The sequence below is a fragment of the Selaginella moellendorffii genome, unplaced genomic scaffold (genome assembly GCF_000143415.4).
Source record: "Selaginella moellendorffii unplaced genomic scaffold, v1.0 SELMOscaffold_25, whole genome shotgun sequence".
NCBI lineage: Eukaryota > Viridiplantae > Streptophyta > Lycopodiopsida > Selaginellales > Selaginellaceae > Selaginella > Selaginella moellendorffii.
Window position 1 is genome coordinate 639,837 of NW_003314286.1, and position 17,575 is coordinate 657,411.

At 49.5% G+C, this 17,575-nt stretch overlaps 7 protein-coding genes across 7 annotated transcripts; 4 read left to right on the forward strand and 3 right to left on the reverse strand.

Annotated features, from left to right (window-relative positions):
* Nucleotides 1-6,084, forward strand: LOC112347909 (nuclear pore complex protein NUP214-like). Its single transcript, XM_024679590.1, has 21 exons — nucleotides 1-169; nucleotides 214-410; nucleotides 459-636; nucleotides 691-831; nucleotides 886-1,010; nucleotides 1,069-1,181; nucleotides 1,228-1,355; nucleotides 1,407-1,563; nucleotides 1,617-1,704; nucleotides 1,755-2,093; nucleotides 2,139-2,279; nucleotides 2,329-2,386; nucleotides 2,435-2,568; nucleotides 2,617-2,714; nucleotides 2,768-3,044; nucleotides 3,101-4,775; nucleotides 4,836-5,019; nucleotides 5,076-5,130; nucleotides 5,249-5,396; nucleotides 5,452-5,557; nucleotides 5,669-6,084. Exons 1-17 carry the CDS (start codon nucleotides 1-3, stop codon nucleotides 5,003-5,005), a joined length of 4,188 nt encoding a protein of 1,395 aa, XP_024535358.1. The 3' UTR covers nucleotides 5,006-5,019; nucleotides 5,076-5,130; nucleotides 5,249-5,396; nucleotides 5,452-5,557; nucleotides 5,669-6,084.
* Nucleotides 6,085-6,700: 616 nt separating this feature from the next.
* Nucleotides 6,701-7,405, forward strand: LOC112347949 (dof zinc finger protein DOF3.1-like). The gene has a single exon (XM_024679740.1). The coding sequence runs from the start codon at nucleotides 6,701-6,703 to the stop codon at nucleotides 7,403-7,405; it is 705 nt and encodes a 234-aa protein (XP_024535508.1).
* Nucleotides 7,406-7,522: 117 nt separating this feature from the next.
* LOC9636476 (GDSL esterase/lipase 6) lies at nucleotides 7,523-8,872 on the reverse strand. Its single transcript, XM_024679741.1, has 4 exons — nucleotides 8,546-8,872; nucleotides 8,253-8,430; nucleotides 7,887-7,982; nucleotides 7,523-7,827 (listed from the first exon to the last, which is right to left on the reverse strand). The coding sequence occupies exons 1-4, from the start codon at nucleotides 8,870-8,872 to the stop codon at nucleotides 7,523-7,525; spliced, it is 906 nt and encodes a 301-aa protein (XP_024535509.1).
* Nucleotides 8,873-9,815: 943 nt separating this feature from the next.
* Nucleotides 9,816-10,615, reverse strand: LOC112347950 (pentatricopeptide repeat-containing protein At2g35030, mitochondrial-like). Its single transcript, XM_024679742.1, has 2 exons — nucleotides 10,167-10,615; nucleotides 9,816-10,071 (listed from the first exon to the last, which is right to left on the reverse strand). Exons 1-2 carry the CDS (start codon nucleotides 10,613-10,615, stop codon nucleotides 9,816-9,818), a joined length of 705 nt encoding a protein of 234 aa, XP_024535510.1.
* Nucleotides 10,616-11,875: 1,260 nt separating this feature from the next.
* LOC9637208 (pentatricopeptide repeat-containing protein At4g02750) lies at nucleotides 11,876-14,167 on the reverse strand. The gene has a single exon (XM_024679743.1). It carries the CDS (start codon nucleotides 14,165-14,167, stop codon nucleotides 11,876-11,878), a length of 2,292 nt encoding a protein of 763 aa, XP_024535511.1.
* Nucleotides 14,168-14,479: 312 nt separating this feature from the next.
* LOC112347935 (uncharacterized CRM domain-containing protein At3g25440, chloroplastic-like) lies at nucleotides 14,480-15,829 on the forward strand. Its single transcript, XM_024679706.1, has 5 exons — nucleotides 14,480-14,554; nucleotides 14,600-14,740; nucleotides 14,786-14,945; nucleotides 15,013-15,420; nucleotides 15,494-15,829. The coding sequence occupies exons 2-5, from the start codon at nucleotides 14,610-14,612 to the stop codon at nucleotides 15,695-15,697; spliced, it is 903 nt and encodes a 300-aa protein (XP_024535474.1). The 5' UTR covers nucleotides 14,480-14,554; nucleotides 14,600-14,609; the 3' UTR covers nucleotides 15,698-15,829.
* Nucleotides 15,830-16,340: 511 nt separating this feature from the next.
* On the forward strand, nucleotides 16,341-17,234 carry LOC112347951 (dehydrodolichyl diphosphate synthase 2-like). Its single transcript, XM_024679744.1, has 2 exons — nucleotides 16,341-16,558; nucleotides 16,778-17,234. Exons 1-2 carry the CDS (start codon nucleotides 16,341-16,343, stop codon nucleotides 17,232-17,234), a joined length of 675 nt encoding a protein of 224 aa, XP_024535512.1.
* Nucleotides 17,235-17,575: the final 341 nt, after the last annotated feature.

Genomic DNA, 17,575 nt, shown 5'->3' on the forward strand with positions numbered 1-17,575 from the left:
ATGGAGGTCGCCGAGGCGCCCGAAGAGAATGTAGATATAGCGTTCAGGGCGATCGGTGGAGGCGTGTCGCTCCTGCCGCCTGGCGCGAAGGCTAGCTCTGATTATCATCCAGCGCGAGCGCTTGCAGTGTCCAATCACTTCGGCTTGACGTTCTTCGCCGCACCAGCAGGTACGATCGATCATTCTCGCGAAATCTAAATACATCCACTGTAGGTTTTGGAGTCGTGAGGACGGCGGACGTTCTGGAGCTCTCAAGCGGACCCAAGCCTGCTTCTGTGAGTGAGAAATGCTTGGCGAGCGTGGAGCTGGAGAAAGTTTCGATTTTGGAGCTTTCAAAGGATGAGCTCACGCTTGCTGTGTGTGCCGGCTTCGCTGTTCGATTCTATCGAGTGCCTTCTCTGGCACTCAAGGTTCGGTTTACATTGTCATTTTATTGTAGATTGTATGCTTTTTTCTAGGCCGACACTAGACCGTTCGAGATCCGCGACATCGGCAACGATGCGTTGATCAAGGATTTTCAGTGGTGTGGTTTGGACCAAGACAAAAACAAATATCTTGTCTTGACTTCCACAGGAAAGCTTCTCGTCGGAAAAATCGGAGAAGAGCCTACATCCATGAAGGACAATGTTTCTGCTGGTGCGTAGATTTATCTTCGTTCATGTTATTGCATTTCACTTATTCTTTCTGCAGCTTGTTGGAGTCAGTTTGGCAAACAGATCATGTGTGCTACAAGCACGAAGCTAACGATTGCGTCGTCTGATTTTGCCAAGAGTTTTGTCATCAATCTCCCAGTTGAATTTCCTGGGTGCGAGGAAGGACTGGAAACTCATGGTACGCGTCTTATCAAAAACTCGTCTGCTGCTGATGCTTTTATGCTCGTTCTAGTTGATGCTTTACGCTGGATTTCGCCACAAAGCATAGTAATTAGCTACGTCCAGTCGGAGGACGATGAAGAAATTGCCTGTCCGCTGCTTGTGCTTTCAGCGTCCCATGGACAACAACTAGATGAGGTTATTATTTCAATTAGCGAGCTTCGAATACTGACTTGTTTATGTGGACGATTTGCAGGCATGCACGGAGTGTTCTGCTTTAGCGGTTACTCGAAGATTTCCTGCGATTGAATCTACTATTATCCCACCCATGAACAGTCCGTATATGCTTGTGCAGAACCTAGAACCATGGTATGATATACATATTCTCGGTGTTTTTATTAAGTCTTTTTTCCAGGAAAATCGTGTTGACAACTTGTAGAAGGTCCATCGATGCACATGTTGGCCTTCTAGGCTGGCGGTCCGAAGGTGTTTGCAGTCTTTATTTGTCAGATGATTTGTGGAGAGCTGACATCCCCATGTTTGGTAAGTAGACATGTTTAGTATAGACAGTTCTTATGGAGTATATCTTTGTAGATTCTTCGAGTGACAATGCCTTAACTGGACTGGCGATTGATCGAACTTCATTGTTAAAACAGCCTGATCCAAGAAATCCAGAAAAACTTCTTCCCCCAAGTCCGGTAATGTTATGCACGTCACTTGACTCTCGGCTTCTGCTATATTCGGTCCTGAGGTGATTGCCAATGATTATTGTTTATTTGTCATTTTTTATATGTTATTTTTCAGGTTGGATGGTGAGAGTTGGTATAGCCCTGGCCTAATCACGATTCCATCTAGCCTTGAGGAGTGGGCATCGAAGTCTCCCGATCCTAAGGTGTGTGGCTTTTTTTTGGAATGAATGTGTATGGCCGATTTATGTTTTAGGTGGATGCCGAAAAAAATACTGTAACACCAGCTCCGGCAACAGTTGTACGTGTGGAGCCTAAGGTTACGAAAACTGTTACCACCATCAATGGCATTCAACCAAGGACGTTTTCTGCATCAAAAACTGTGAACGAGCAGTTGCGTAAAACTCAGCTGGATCTTAATCAAAAGGAGAAAGAACCGTCTTTACCTCAAGATGGAGCATCAAAAATTCCTGTCCAGAGTCAGCCATTATTGTTTAAAAGGGAAGACGCTCCTTCTCATGAGGTTGAGAAACGTTCCTCACGATCACAAGGAGTTTCCGAAATAGAAGCAGGGTTTTTGGCAGAAATGGATAAGGTACTTGAACTTGTGCCTTTTATACTTTAATGTTTGTTTCTGCAGGTGAAGAAAATCGCTGATGATATTGATGGATTTATGCATATTATCGAGATAGATTCTCTTGGATCCGGTTTAACAAGGTCTGGAGTAGACAAGCTGGAAAGCGAAATTATAGCCGTTTCAGCGCGATGCCGTAGTTTTAAGGTAACCTTCCAGGATGTTCAGTGTGATGCTTACATTCTTTAAACTCCAGCAAAAACTGCAAGAGCATTGTGAGTTTGTTGAAGAGCTTCGGGATCAAAGCCTTGATGGTATTACTGTCCTTTATTACAAGTAACAATTTGAGCTGGAAATTTTAGTTGACGCATGGAGAATTTACGTGGAAAGCCGAGTGGAACAAGCATCTGATAGCCGATATCAGGACCTCTGGGTTCACCGCAAGCTTCACCCGGAAATGGACATCAAGCGAAAGCACGTTATCAATGCAGATGAGGTACATACTACTCGTTCCCATGCCTCTTCTTAACCATGGTTTGTTTAGACATTGAAAAGACAAATTTCTGATCTCGAGTCTCATCTTCATACACTTGAAATAAGTCGACGCCAGAATATGTCTTCAAAACAGCGGTCTACTGCTGGGTATGAATGAATTTGTCAAGGAATTCGGGTCTAATTTTTTGTATGTGGCACAGAGACTTCCAATCCGTTCAAAATCTCTACAGCACAGTAAACTTTCAAATGGAAGCAGCTGATAAGCTATGTGTACATCTCGCGGACTTGATGGAATCGATGAATATATCGTCAAGCGTTACTTCCTTAAGGCCACGGAAAATGCAGCCGTCTTTATTGCAGACAAAGCCACCGCAGACTAAAGCCGAGAGTGTTTTTTCTACGCCATCCAAGTCTATCTTGAGTGATGACTTCGCGCCGGCGGAAAGCACAAGAAGGCGAAGAGATTCCTTGGATAGCGTAAGCATTATTGCGTTTCTTTCGTTTCCTACTCTTTTGCTCCTTACACTTTACAGGGTATTGGAGCAACGAAAACCACGATCAAAAGGATGGTTGGGGTGGTCAATAACCGGAAGGCTAAACTGCTTGAATCAACCTCCAATGCTCTCCAAACGATGAAGCCGCAGTCAACTTTGAAGCAGCCAAGTGTTACAGAAGAGAAAACTCTCGTACTAGCACCTGCAGCGACATCTTTGGATACGACCAGGCCTTCGTTTTCTTCCAGGACGGATATCATTTCACAGAGTTCTTCGCCTCCTTTTGGTGACTGGGGTTTAACATCGCAGCCGTTACCGCCGTCCTCTAATGCTTCAGCACTCAAGGTTCCCGATATTTCAAGAGCTTCTACGAATGTTATTCGTCCCGCGTCAGCTTTTATCGCCCCGGCCTCAATCACGAAAACGTCAAGCATCACCACTCAAGCGACACCACCATCAGCGTGGCTGCCATCTTTGGAGTTGAAGGCTGCAGCGGCTGTTGTGTCCTCCGGACCTTTGGAAGTGAAAGCCACATCTTCCACAGTGCAGGCTACACCAGCAACTTCCACATCTTTGGAGCTGAAGCGTACCGCATCTCCCACATTTTCAGATCTGAAAGCAACACCGATCACATCATCTCCCACGTTCAGTGTTTCTACAAGGTTAGGCGCTCCGTCACCGTCATTATTCCAGCCGTTGCAGTCGAAGCCATCGACCAGTGAACAAGCGCAGTCACAACCGAAGATTTCCGCTGCACCTATAGCAGCGACATGTAGCGTCTCCAGCGGTTCCTCCCAGTTGGTTGTAAGCTCGTCGACCTCGGCTACTCTTCTACCTGCAGCTCCACGTACTACATCAGTAGTGAAGCCAGCAGCTTTCAGCTTCTCGGTATCATCGTCTCCCGCTACTGCATTATCGTTTGCATCGTCCTCAGCCGCTACGTCCACGCTGAGCATGATGTCGGCTACAACAAAAGTCCCTTCCAGCGGTTACAGCAGCTCGCCGCCACAATCTACTAGTCAGCTGACTGTTTCCTCTAGTCCGCCATCTACGACTTCGAAGCCCGATATATTCGCGTCACCATTTCCAAACGTTCCGGCGGCCAGCGGCCCTTCTCCAGTTTCTTCGCCTTTTCCGGCTTTGCTTCAATCGCAGCAGCAGCAGACTACTCAAGCCGTGCGACCACCACCGGATGAAGATGACATGGACGAAGAGGCCCCCTCGAGTGCATTCTCGGGCTTTGGTAATCTCGGCCTGGGCTCGGCGTTGCCTTCAGCGCCAACCGGGAATCCATTTGGCGTAACGCCGAGTCCGCAGGCCACCCCGTTCGGAGGACTGAGCGCACCACCACCTGGTCAGCTGTTCAGGCCGGCTGCATTTTCCTTGAGCTCTCCGGGAACAGGCTTTACGTCATCGCCAGAAGGCGGTGCGTTCTCCAACCGGCCTGCCGCGGCTCCTAGTGGATTTGGTCAGGCTGCTTCGAGCGGCTTCGGACAGCCTGCTGGGAGCGCGCTGGGCAGTGCACTGGGTGCATTCGGACAGACGAGACAAGTGGGATTTGGTGGTCCAGTGTCGGGTGCAGCTGGTTTCGCAAGTGCTTCGCCGGGTGGTGGTTTCGCTTCTGCGGCAACCGGTGGTGGTTTTGCCAGTGCTACGTCGGGTGCTGGTTTTGCGGCCGCGGCATCGGGTGGTGGCTTTGCCGGTGCAGCAACAGGTAAATGTCTTCTACTGTTTTTTTTTATTTTGGAAGCAATCGACTGAATGGGCATTACAGGTAGTGGATTTCAATCGCTTGGTCAGAACATTAGCAGCGGAGGCTTTGGGGGCTTTGCTGGAAGTAATGCGGCGACACCTGGATTTGGCTCTGTACAACCGCCTGGTGGATTTCTCCCGGGTGCTGCGCAACCGCCGAATAATCCACTTTTCACAGCGATGAGAAAGTGATGTCGTTAAGCAAGGTTTGGGTGTTAAGTTTTGTTTTTCGATCGGAAGTAAGAATCTTTGATCTTGACAGGGTTGTAGCTTTTGTTTTTACGAGCATTCGTTGGAGATTTTCCAGCTGATACAAGGTATATTCCTCTTTTTTCTTCCGTAACGCACACTAGCCAGTCGAAAGAGGTTCCTTTTGTTTGTTTTCTCCTCTAGTCGCTTGACGAAATGTGTTAGCGATTTTTTTTAAACATGCAGGAAATGGTATTTGTGTGATCCACAAATTTTAGCTGCAAGTCGATCTGGTTTCGTGGCGTTCAAGATGAGCTCGGAGCAGAGGGAGGAGCATGGTTCCCGTGCTGCTGCATCAGATTCACAGCCAGTGTCAGCTGAGTACATTCTTCAAGTAAGAATTCCGCAGCCCCGTGCGTGTGATTTGTCTCGGCTCTTCCTTCCTGCAGGTGCAAAGTTTGATAGAGCAGTGTCTATTGCTCAACATGAACTGCGACGAATGCGTAGACGCGCTGTCCACGCACTCCAACGTGAAGCCCGTTGTCACACTCACAGGCAAGCAAATCTTTTTTTTTTTTTTTAACTAGCAGTTGCCTCGAGCTGTTTGTCATTTTTCTTTAAATTCGTTTTCAGTCCCGACTTAAAGGAAGTTTGTGATCCCTGCAGTGTGGAACGAACTCAAGAAAGAGAACAAGAGCTTCTTCACGGCCTACGAGAAGCACCAAGAGACCGGCAAGCACTGCCGAGCGCTGATGGAGGAAATGAGAAAGCTGCTTGTGGTCGCAAAGCCAAATATGATGACGAGCAAGCGAACAAAAGAACAAAAGGGCTCTTGAGGAAGAGAAGAAGAATGGCACGCTATATGTACTACAACGCTGGAGAGGAGCTCTTGTCCCTCTCATACAACGCACACACACAGAAGGTTTGTCGAAACTCTTGCCTTGTCTTGGCTTGGCCGTTCTACTTAACGGCGTGGATGTTTGAGTATTTCATTGTCTCGGCAAGGACGAAAGACCTATCTCTTCATACCTCGCCTCGCCTTTGCCACCACAAATATCTTACCACCACACGTTTCTCTCTGCTTTTTTTTTTTTTTGCCTCTTTCTCTTTTTCAGCTCGTCTTTCGCTGTGACGCTTGCTTGTACACAAAGTGTAAGAGGCTGGGTTCACTGAATTGTCCGCCAAGTCTTTTCGCAGCACTACGAAATAGAGCCAGAGAGTTCTTCTCGGATTGTGACTTGAAGTTTTATTTGCGTTTGAGTTTGTGGAGTTGATGATGTTACCTTAAGACAAAGCGTGGATTTTGAGAGAGAAAACTTGGCAGGTGTTTTTGAGCACTCGAAAACAAAAAGGATTTTGTTTTGTTTCATTTTTTGCGCTCAGCAGAAGATTGTCCTGTATAGATACAAAGGGGTGCGAATTATCAAAGACACTTTTGAGTGGTCAGGTTTGGAGCAACTGGTAGGCTCATACGAATGAGTTGATTGATTGGTACTCCACACCCAAATGAAAGGATGGGTATCTTTCACATTTTTGCACGCCGACATAAACTGAAAACATGTACCGAGCTTATTTAACGTTAACCATTAGTTTAGTGCATCTAAAACGTGCTATTTCGAGTTAATCATCAGTTTAGCGTATCTAAAAGGTTCCAGGCTATAAATAAGCTCCATCCCTTTAGGGTTATCCGAGCGACATATGGCGAAGAAAAGTGGCTCAGGTAATGGTGCGGTAGTGGTGAAGAAGCGGCGCGCGAGAAACGAGAGGGCTTGCCAGCTCACGGCACAGCAACTGAGGGAGCAAAACTTGGACAAGATGTGGGAGCCTCACGAGCTTCCGGACAACGTGCACCAGTGCCCACGCTGCCAATCTTACAACACGCGGTTTGATTACTACAACAACGAGAAGCGTGACCAGCCGCGCTTCGCTTGTAGGGCATGCAAGAAACAGTGGACCCAGGGCGGCAAGATAAGGGCGGCATCCAGTGGTGGACGTAAAAGGAAAGGCAAAGCTTCGAGCAGCAGCAGCGATGGAGGAGGCAGCATGGATAAGAAGAGAGCCGAGCAGAGTCTGGTGGGCAAATTCGCTGGAGAACCATCTCAAACTCCGTGGCAACTAGATGGTGAAGATATGCAAACGATTTGCTACTGGGGGCAACCTCAAGAGCTTGGTGGTAATACTAGTGCGCCAGTAGTTGGCGGAGACGAGCAAAACAACTTCTGGTTGCAACCTGGTGGTGGCGGAGACAACTTCTGGAGGCAACCTCAAGAGATTGGTGGTGCGCTGCAAGTTGGCGGAGATGTGCAAAAAAACTTGGAGCAGCTTGGTGGTGATTCGACTGTGCACGGATATGTGGAAGACAACTTCTGGGACAACTTCAAGAGTTTGATGACGTCGATATAGACATTGAGAGCTTTGGGAGATCCATGCCAGGGATACTATCTTGCTAATTCATCGAAAAGGAGAAAATCCTTAGACCTTTTTGCCATGAAAAATGCTTGTACAAAACTAGTCATTGTACTAAACTAAACATGACGAGTGGATTGGCAATGGAGGCTGTGGGATATAAGCGCCCTCAAACAGTTTAGCCAGGTTATATGGCTCCACAACGTTGTCATCCCCATACCACATATACCGAAAGTAGAGCCAGTATGACTTCTCAGTTGGATGTATAGAATCCCAAAACATAGACTTGGAGGGCGTGGGGCACAAATAAGGTTGGAATTGCTTGGTTCTGGCATCGTTTTTTAAATAAGAATCCCCACAGAAAACAGCTGCATTGAAGGGTCCGGCTCCGCAACAAGCACTCTTCACATCTTCGTAGCCTACAAGTGATACCACAAGTTATATTAGCAAACTGTACAAACGATTCTGATCCTCTTACCAAATGCCTGTGGGAATTTGATGGCGCTCATGGTCAGATCATATGTTTTGGCAAGAACGATCTTCGTGTCCTTGAGTTCTTCGCTCAGTGACTTCACTGTTTGTGCAAGTCCCTCGTTAAAGGCCAAAGCAAGATCGTTAGCGGGTTTGAAACATCCATTAGTATCACCATTCCCATTCGTAGTTGCAACTAACAATCTGGCTCTTGGTATACATCCCAGTGGCGGCAGCCCAAGTGTTATAATCCTCCTTGCTCCATCGCTATACAACACCTTTAAAATTTATCATGAAAAGCTTACCATGGTCTTACTAAAATATACTATCATAGTTACCTTGATCGCAGAGATATAAGCTCCCAACATTTTACCGATAAATTCTTGTGGGGTAACTTGCGTTTGCAAGGTAGAATCCGCGAGGTAATTCCCCATGATATCATTCGCCCCCATAGAGAAGACAAACACCGATTCCTTGTAAAACTCTGGGTTTGGCCTGGCCAACGTGAGGTTATGGAACTGCGCTAGCTGAGTGTTCAAGCTCATCAATCCCTGGAAGTAAAAAAAAAATCACGTACAAATTGAAAGTTATAAACGAGACTCTCTACATTACCTCTCCAGCGTTTGTAGATTCCAGCAGCCCAGCTCCTCCTGAAGCAAAGTTTACCCCTTGGGCGATCCATTTATCGGGCTTGAGATAAGGATCTGGAAAACGCAATCCAAGTGAAGTAGCCAGGAAATCTGGGAGTGTTCTTCCATTAGTGTATCGCCCCGTGGGGTGGCCAAAGTAAGTGTCTCCATAGGGTGGCACCGAGACCTCGACGATGGGGTTTGAGATATATAAATTGTTGCCAGCGTCCACGGTAGAATCGCCTAGCACAAACAAGCCTGGGACTTTCCTGGTACTTAGATTTGGGAAGTATTGGAGAGCTGAGGCATATGCTACTAGATTCGCCACGCAGAGAAGCAAGAGAGTAGAGGAGTGAGAGCCCATGGTAAAATCTCTGCGTTAGGACGAGCAGAAATCCATTTTTATTATGGTTCTTTTCCTGTTATGGACGTTCTGTGTTTCCCATTTCGGGCTAGGGTTTAAATTAAAAACTAAACTAATTTCCTAGTAAAATTTTATAGATGTCGGCAGCTCTCGCGGATCTAGGGAGATCGTTCTGGAGATAACATGCACCAACACCTTCCATGCCGATAATGAATTGGGGATGAATCTCACTAGTAACTCCTCGGCTTCCTCCAGCCTCAGCAGTGGACTCGTAGTGATCCCGTGGCGGATCGATGCCGTAATCCGCTGTCAAGGAGTGGAAATGCTTGCGTCCCTCCTCCACCCGCCCGGCGTGCCTACAGGTCGAGAACAAGGCCTCGAAAGTGATCTCCCCCGGCTTGAGGCTCTGCTGCTGCATCTCCTGGAAGCGACGAGGCATCGCTCGAATCGAAGACTGGCGTGTTTAAAATTTCCCTCCCTAATCCTGACCGTCCACGTGGACGCATCGTGGCCGGGCATTTTGTGAAATAGGGCTTCTGCCCTATCCTCGGCGAGGTCGCGCGGTCGCAGTCGATCAAACAGGGCCTTGGCTTCGTCTGGAAATGATCATTGTCGTCACGGTGATGAGGTTGTCTTGGAGCAAGGGGAATCGCTGGAAAACTTCTCTGGCTTCTTGGAGGCCGTTATGGAGTGCATAGCCATGGTCCATGGATGCGGAGAATGTGTCTTTCATCGGCATCAAGGAGCACAGGTCGGATGCTTCTTCCAGAAACCCATTCAGGGCGTAGGCCCTGATCATCTTGCTCCTTGTCACTTGGTTCTTTGCGCGGCGCTCTGTCGAACAGTGCTCTTGCCCCGATGGCCGAGTTCCAGGAGATCACATCCTGCTCCGGCATTTCATCGGCTACTGCCTCGGCATGGCCGCCGTTTGCGAATGCCTGGATCATCGCACATTTCTCCCGGGCATTCGAGCGAAAACATCGGCCGCGAAGCTTGTTCCGTCCGCCGCTGTGATCATGCTGTTCCAGGAGACGACGTTCCTGCCATCCATGGCCTCGAACAGATCTTTGGCCTCGGCGCAGTGGCCGGCTTGTCCATATGCAGCAATCATGGTATTGACCACGAATATGTCACGGTGTGGAAGTCCATCGAAGAAGATCTTCATTTGTTCCAGATCTCCACACACGAACAGCTCCCATCTGGAAAAATCCTCGTTCAAGCCATCGAGCATCGTGTTCCAAGAGAAGATGTCTTTCTTGCCCATTGCGAAGAACAGAGCCTGGCATTGGGAGACGTTCCAATCCGCAGAGCATGGTGTTCCAGGACACGAGATTTTGCCCGGGATCTGCTGGAAGAGATCGAGAGCTTCCCACATTCCACATAGCTCAAGAGCATCGCGTTCCAGGACAAGGTGTTGCGCTGCGCCATGCGATCAAACACGTCCCGGGCTTGCAGGGAACCGCCAGTCAGTGCCTTGATCATCGTCGTCCAGGTGATCACGTTTCTGCGAGCCATCTCGCTAAAGATCTTCCACGCTTCTTGGATCTCTCCATTGACGACATTTGCATGGCGGCTGTCCTTGTGCGGCATATTGGAGAACAGAACCCTCGCCTCCGCCAGCCGTCCGATTTCGGAGTAGAGTCCAACCAGGGCCGTCGCCGTGACGCAATTGTGTTCCGGAATGCGCTCGAGCAGCATTGCCGCGCTCTGCAGGTGGTCGTTTCTGGAATATACCGACGCCATGATGCTCCATCTTCCGGCTATGGCGGACAAAGAAGTAGTCGTGTGCCTCCTCGACGCTGCCGAAGTTGCCATACCTGGAGGTGACGACATTTTGGAGCTGGGGGTAAGTGCTGTGATGATCGTCATGCACGAGTCGCTGGTGGATCCGGCGTACTTCGGACACATTCCTGGCGGCCTTGAGCTGCGCGGCGATTGCATTTTTCTCGGCCCAGCGGTGCATCGAATTGGCAGAGATTGGTCCGATCCATATAGTGGTCAGTGCCAAGGAAACGGATCGCTTCGTTTCTCGGCATGGAAACAACTCACGGGGCCTAGAGGGACTTTTGAGGAGCTGGATCGATAAAACTGGGACGTGAATCGAATCGGTCACAGTTAGGAAATCCATCATGCAAGGAGACGTGAATCACAGTTACACGAGATCCTTCATGCAAGTAACGGAGAAGAAAGCCGCTCCATTGACAAGGCGTTTGGAAAGGTTCATCAAATGAAAGGATGTGAAAATGACAATGACCAAAGACATATTTCCAGTTTAAATTGCGTTAGGCAGACATAAGAACTTTTAAACATAATTTATAAATACGAAATGGTCGTTAACCATTAGTTTAGTGCATCTGAAAGGTTCATTATAACAAGAGCATCATCACAAAGGTACTTTGAAATGCCATTTTTGTTATAACTATACACTAAGCTTCTGCTGGCGAAACATTTTGACACCAAAAGCTTGTAGCTCATGGATCACCATCTTCGTGCCCTTAAGTTTTCGCTAAGCGGGTGACGTTGAATTTGAGCAATAGGCTTGAAACATCCATTAGTATCACCATTCTCATTCGTTATACATCCAAGCCCAAGTGTTACAGTCTTTCTACCCCAGGAAATCTGCCAGTGCCCTTCTATCAGTGGGATGGCTATACTGTTACCAATGTAATCACCTTAAGTGGAGTATCTATAATAATAAGAACAAAAGGCCCAAACCCTGCAGCCGTCTGATCTTGGGCCCGAGGCAGCCTCGGAAGCCATGGTTCTTGGGAAGGAGAAGCCACCTTAGGCCTGGGCTAGAGTCAGTGGCCATGGTTAGTGGCTCAATGTTGTGGTGGCCGGGAAGAGAAGAAGGCATAGTAACAGGTGTTCCACGATGCACTCCTAAGGCTCTATGGCTGCTTTGCTTGCTCGTGGTGCATGAGCAGAACCACAACATTTGCTGGGCAAATACTCATAAGTATTATAAAGTTCACTTATCACCTTAGGTACATGGAGTATAAGTCACTTATAATTACTGAAAATTGCGCTAGAACAAATGTTGGCGAGCAGGATATAGGGACCGGATTTCCTGGCGTCAAGGGCAAACTCGGCAGCTCTCGCGGATCTAGCGCGATCGTTTTGGAGCCAGCATGCGCCAAGGATCTTCATCCACGCCGATGAATCGGGGATGGATCTCGCTAACTCCTCGGCCTCCTCCAGCCTCCCAGACCGCGCCAGCAGATCGACGATGCACTCGTAGTGATCCCTTCCCGGATCGATGCCGTAATCCGCCGCCATGGACTGGAAATGCTCGCATCCCTCCTCCAGCCGCCCGCCGTGGCTACTGCTCGCGATCAAGGCCCCAAAAGTGATCTCCCCCGCCTTGACGCCCTGCTGCTGCATCTCCCGGAAGAGATCCACCGCTTCGTCGAAGAGCCCCTTCTTCCCCAGCGCCGCGATCATCGTGCTCCACGGCGAGGAATCCCTTGCCGCGGAGCTCTGGAACACAATTCGCGCCTCGTTGAGGTAGCCGCTGTGCGCGTAGCCTCCGATCATCGAATTCAAACCCGGCGCCGACAGGGATTCGATCGAATCGAAGACGTGCTTCGCGTCGCCCAGCTGCCCTAGCCGGGAATACGCCGCGATTGCAATCGCTCTAGAGGCTTCGTTCTGGGAGGGCATCTTCTCGAACAAGGCAGTGGCATATTTTAGATTCCCTTGCTGGCAATAGGCCGCGAGCATTGCGTTGAGGGACACAACACTAACCTCCTTGGTGGTGTCAAAGAAGAGCTTGGCCTGTTTGAAATTGCCCGCCTGCGTGTAAGCCGTGATCATGGCCGTCCACGTGGCCGCATCGTGGCCGGGCATTTTGTGGAACAAAGCTTCTGCCCTATCCATGCATTCGCCCTGGGCGAGGGCGCCGAGCATGGTGATCCAGCACAGGAGGTCGCGCTGCCGCAATCGATCGAACAGGGCCTTGGATTCGTCTAGAAATCCCGCGGCGCCATACGCGCGGATCATCGCGGTCACGGCGATGAGGTCGTCTTGGAGCACGGGGAATCGCTGGAAGACTTCTGTGGCTTCTTTGAGGCGGTTGTGGAGCGCATAGCCCTGGATGAGCGCCGTGAGGGAGGATGCTTCTTTCATAGGCATCAAGGAGCACAGGCCGGATGCTTCTTCCAGGAATCCATTCAGGGCGTAGGCGCTGATCATCGCGCTCCATGTCACTTCGTTCTTGCGCGGCAATCTGTCGAACAGCGTTCTTGCTTCGGTCACTAGGCCGCTATCCTTGAATGCCGCGATGGCGGAGTTCCAGGAGATGAGATTTTGCTCCGGCATTTCATCCAGGATCGCTGTTGCCTTCTCGGCATGGCCACCGCTGGCAAATGCCTGGATCATCGAGTTCCAAGACACCAGATTTCTTCCGGGCATTCGAGCGAAAGCATCGGCCGCAAAGCTTGTTCCCTCCGCCGCTGTGATCATGCTGTTCCAGGAGACGACGTTCTTGCGATCCATGGCATCGAACAGATCTTTGGCCTCGGCGTAGAGGCCGGCTTGGACATAGGCAGCAATCAAGGTATTTCTCGAGATTTCGTCGCGGTGTGGGAGTAGATCGAAGAAGAGCTTCGCTTGTTCCAGATTTCCAGACCCAAACGCTTTGATCATCGAGTTGAAGGAGATCTGGTTCCACACCGGCATCGTCGAGAAGAGCTCGTTCGATCTGGAAGAATCCCCCACCGTGGCAGCGAGCATCGTGTTCCAAGACACGATGTTTCTCTCGGGCATTTCGGTGAAGAACAGAGCTTGGCATTGGGAGACGTCGCCCGCCTGTGCCAATCCGGCGAGCATGGCGTTCCAAGACACGAGATCTCGCTCGGGAATTTGCTGGAAGAGATCGAGAGCTGGCTGGAGCTCCCCAGATTCGACATAGCCCGAGATCATCGCGTTCCAGGAGGTGGTGTTGTGCTGTGCCATGCGATCAAACACGGCCCGGGCTCGCAGGGAATCTCCATCCGCGGCAATTGCCGAGATCATCGTCGTCCAAGTGATCACGTTCCTGGCAGCCATCTCGTCGAAGATCTTCCAGGCTTCTTGGATCTCTCCATTCACGGCATTTGCTTGGAGCATCGCGTTCCAGGCCACGGGGTCTTTGGACGGCATACTCCAGAACAGACGCCGCGCCTCTTCCAGCCGTCCGATTTGGGAGTAGAGCGTGATCATGACCGTCACCGCGGGGGCATTGCGTTCCGGAATGCGGTCGAGCAGCATTGCCGCCTCCTGCGGATGCCCGTTTTGGGCATATGCTGCCGCCATGGTTTTCCAGGTGAAAAGATTCCTCTGGCTATGGTGGGCGAAGCACTCGTGGGCCTCCTCGACGCTACCGCACTTGCCGTACATGTCGATGACGAGATTTTGGAGGAAAGTGCTGGAGTGCAGAAGATCGTCATGTATGAGTCGCTGGTGGATCCAGCGTCCTTGGGACAGATTCCTGGTGCTAGCGGTGGTCTTGAGCTGAGCGACGATATCATTCTCGGCCCATCTCTTCATCCGAATTGGCAGTCGCACATCGTCGAAGCCAAGAGATCCATATCGTGGTCAGTGCCAAGAAAAAGGATCTCCTCGTTTCAATGATTCACGGGGGCAAAGGGACATTAAGAGTGACAAGCTGGATCGATAAAACTGGGACGTGATCGCTCACAGGTAAGAGATCCTTGTGTTTTCTAGGTAGTAATGCCTTCGTTTTAGGGTCCCCGGAATGCATTGGTGCTTGGTGGTAAGGCGCGGTTCCTCTTCGCCTTCTTCTTTGATTCATAGATTCACGTTTTTATCTCCGCGACGATCTAGCAGCAACAATGCTGGTTCTCGCAGCAGAAGAAAGCGCCGCAGGTACTACGCCGCAGATTTCTTCTTTTGATCTCTTGGGGCTCTTAGTGTTCAGCAATCTCGCGCTTGTGAGAATGTGGTTCCGGAAGAGCAGCCGCGCATCAATCCCTGGAAGGAGAGGCGCAAACTCCAGGATTTGCAAGTCGGACGCAAGTTCTTGTCTGAGGACGTGGCGACTGCCGAGAATTTGCGGGAGATGCTCAAGAAGGTAAGCTTTTTCTTTTCTTGAATCATTTTTTCAAACTAGCAAAAAACTTACAAAAAACTTTTCTCAGACTTACGAACGTATCGAGCTCAAGAAAAAGATCCTCCAGGAATACGACTTTCCAGAGGACAAGCCGGTCCACGACCCCGAGTACCTGAGCCCGGAGTTTATGACAGCCTTGAAGGAGAGAAACCGCTGCATCGACGATTTCCTCACCATCGGCAAGAGAGGCGTCTGGGAAGGTTTCATCAGAGACATATACTCTCACTGGATCAACCACGAGACGCTCCGGATCCACTGCGAAGGCTATCCGCTGCGAAAACTTCGGCCCATGGCCGAGAAAGTGGCGAGAATGAGTGGAGCTGTGGTTATCGCGGTGACCGAGGAGACCATGTCGTTTATACTCTACCGAGGCAGGAATTTCAGCCATGGTTACCAGCCACCCTCGCGGATTGAAAATATGCTCAACAAGGGAAAGGTGCGTCGTAGTTTTTTCTTTCTTGCAAGCTTTTCTTATCTTCCATGTTCTGATTTCTCCAAGCTTTGTACAGGCGCTAAAGAAGGCGCTCTTGCTCAAGTCCCTGCAGCACCTCTATCGCAATGTGCGCGAGCTCACAGAAAGGATTCACAAGCATCGGCTGCGAGCCGTGTACACTGAGAAGCAGCGAAAGGCGATTGTAGAGGCCGAAGAGAGAGGGGAGGATTTACAAGCAGACGCTTCCCAGTCGGACGATGACGAGGAATTCCAATGGTGAATTCACCATGGAGTTTAATATCCTAATGCTTTACCTGTGCAATGCATATATTATAGGAACAAAGAGAAAATATGTATGTCCTTACCCAGGCTCACACTCCATAGGTTGAAGCAAATTGGTAGTTATCATCAAGATTACTTGTCTTCATCACTTTTGCTTTGCAAAGTCTAGACTCCACCACCAATAAGGGAACCAAGAATGGAGATGGACCTTTGCAAGCAATCTCTCTGCTCGAAAGGACATCCAAGAGTGAAGGAAGCATAAATTTCAAATAGTCAGTTCGAGATATTCGGTAGTTAACATATCGGGGCACGTTTAGAATGTTACGATGAGAAATGTTAATTCTGTGTGTGACGTGGCTTTAGTTTGCTTGTTACTCACAATCGTTTATCACGTGTACATCTTTGTACTATGGTCACAAGAAGCTTGGAGATGGACATTTTGGTGGGTGTGAGACCATGTAAGTAATACACGAATGAATGAAGTTGCTTTGGTCTCTTGTAAATTTTTTCTGCTGTACAAATTACTTCAAATTACAGTGTTCAAAGAAATAAGAAAATACAAGAGGTATACAGCGTATTTATATGTCCCTCTTCCTGTGGGACGAATCACATTGTCCTTCTCGAATCTAAATTCTTGTTTCATGGCCATCACCGCCAGCATTGCCGCTCCTTACCCTTCCCGCCTCGGCGCGACGACGACGCGTTTGCCTGCGGAGGTGGATCCTTTGCGGCTCCCGAACCACGTTGCGATGATCATGGACGGGAATTCGCGGTGGGCGAAGGCGCGAGGGATCGCCAAGGAGCGCCAGCTGCGAGCAGCGGCGGAGGCGTGCTATTCCAACGCCCGGGAGATCGTGAGGTTGTCCAGCGACTGGGGGATCAAGGCGCTCACGCTCTTTGCCTTCTCCACCGAAAAATTTCTTGCGGCCCAGGGAAGAAGTGGATCAGTGGATGCAGCAATTTGACAGAGTTCTCAGCCTCGATGATCCTGCCACCATTTTGCTGTGCGTGGAATTTCTCAATATGCTTTTCATTCAGTGAATGGAAATGGATTGACTGAGTGATGATTTTTGGTCAGGGATGGGATCCAATTCCACTGCATTGGTGACACTGCCAGGCTCCCACGCCCGCTCCAGGCCAAGATCTCGGATGCCCAATCCATCACCAGCGGCAACACGGGCATGAAACTCGTCATGGCGATTGGCTACGGTGGGCACAGCGATCTGGTCCAGGCGTGCCAGGCGCTGGCGCGCGAGGTGGAGCAGGGGAAAATGGCTGTGGAGGAGATTGACCAGATCAACCTGGCAAAGAGATTGATGCTGGGCGAGCGGTGCGAGGATGTTGGCGCGCCGGAGCTGCTCGTTCGCACCAGCGGCGAGCAGCGGCTGAGCAATTTCATGCTGTGGCATCTCGCCTACTCGGAGCTCGTGTTTGAGAAGAAGCTATGGCCGGATTTTGGAGAAGAGGAGTACAAGAATGCCCTGGTGGAATTCCAGGGGCGTATGAGGACCTTCGGAGTAAGACACTACAGTTAATGGCATAAAGTAAGATAGAAAAACTGAGAGTAAAAGGAGCAATAGTAATCACAAAATCCTTTATAAAGATATCTTAGGTGGTTAGTCATATACTTTAAGAAAGAAAGCACAAAACTACATGTGTCAATAACACTAACAATGGGGATTTCATAGATAACTAGAGTGGAACATGGACATGATGCATACATCAACCATTAGTCAAAAGGCAAAAGGCAAGAGACCCACACCCCAGGAGTGGTGACACCAAGCACACCAGAGATGGAGATAGCAGAAGATTCCTCGGTCTCATGTTTCTTGGTGGGCACCATGAGATTATGTAAACACAATGTGAATGAATGAAT

Coding starts and splice junctions, on each gene's coding strand:
- LOC112347951 (XM_024679744.1), top strand. CDS start 16,341: ATGGCCATCACCGCCAGCATTGCCGCTCCTTACCCTTCCCGCCTCGGC. Junction 16,559..16,777: donor AACGCCCGGGAGATCGTGAG/GTTGTCCAGCGA, acceptor ATTTTTGGTCAG/GGATGGGATCCAATTCCACT.
- LOC9636476 (XM_024679741.1), bottom strand. CDS start 8,872: ATGGGCTCTCACTCCTCTACTCTCTTGCTTCTCTGCGTGGCGAATCTA. Junction 8,431..8,545: donor ATAAATGGATCGCCCAAGGG/GTAAACTTTGCT, acceptor TTTTACTTCCAG/GGATTGATGAGCTTGAACAC. Junction 7,828..7,886: donor CAAATTCCCACAGGCATTTG/GTAAGAGGATCA, acceptor TATCACTTGTAG/GCTACGAAGATGTGAAGAGT.
- LOC112347950 (XM_024679742.1), bottom strand. CDS start 10,615: ATGGCGTCGGTATATTCCAGAAACGACCACCTGCAGAGCGCGGCAATG. Junction 10,072..10,166: donor CATGCTCTGCGGATTGGAAC/GTCTCCCAATGC, acceptor GGATTTTTCCAG/ATGGGAGCTGTTCGTGTGTG.
- LOC112347949 (XM_024679740.1), top strand. CDS start 6,701: ATGGCGAAGAAAAGTGGCTCAGGTAATGGTGCGGTAGTGGTGAAGAAG.
- LOC112347935 (XM_024679706.1), top strand. CDS start 14,610: ATGCATTGGTGCTTGGTGGTAAGGCGCGGTTCCTCTTCGCCTTCTTCT. Junction 14,741..14,785: donor AGCAGAAGAAAGCGCCGCAG/GTACTACGCCGC, acceptor TGGGGCTCTTAG/TGTTCAGCAATCTCGCGCTT. Junction 14,946..15,012: donor TGCGGGAGATGCTCAAGAAG/GTAAGCTTTTTC, acceptor AACTTTTCTCAG/ACTTACGAACGTATCGAGCT.
- LOC112347909 (XM_024679590.1), top strand. CDS start 1: ATGGAGGTCGCCGAGGCGCCCGAAGAGAATGTAGATATAGCGTTCAGG. Junction 1,011..1,068: donor ATGGACAACAACTAGATGAG/GTTATTATTTCA, acceptor GACGATTTGCAG/GCATGCACGGAGTGTTCTGC. Junction 3,045..3,100: donor GAAGAGATTCCTTGGATAGC/GTAAGCATTATT, acceptor TACACTTTACAG/GGTATTGGAGCAACGAAAAC.
- LOC9637208 (XM_024679743.1), bottom strand. CDS start 14,167: ATGGCGGCAGCATATGCCCAAAACGGGCATCCGCAGGAGGCGGCAATG.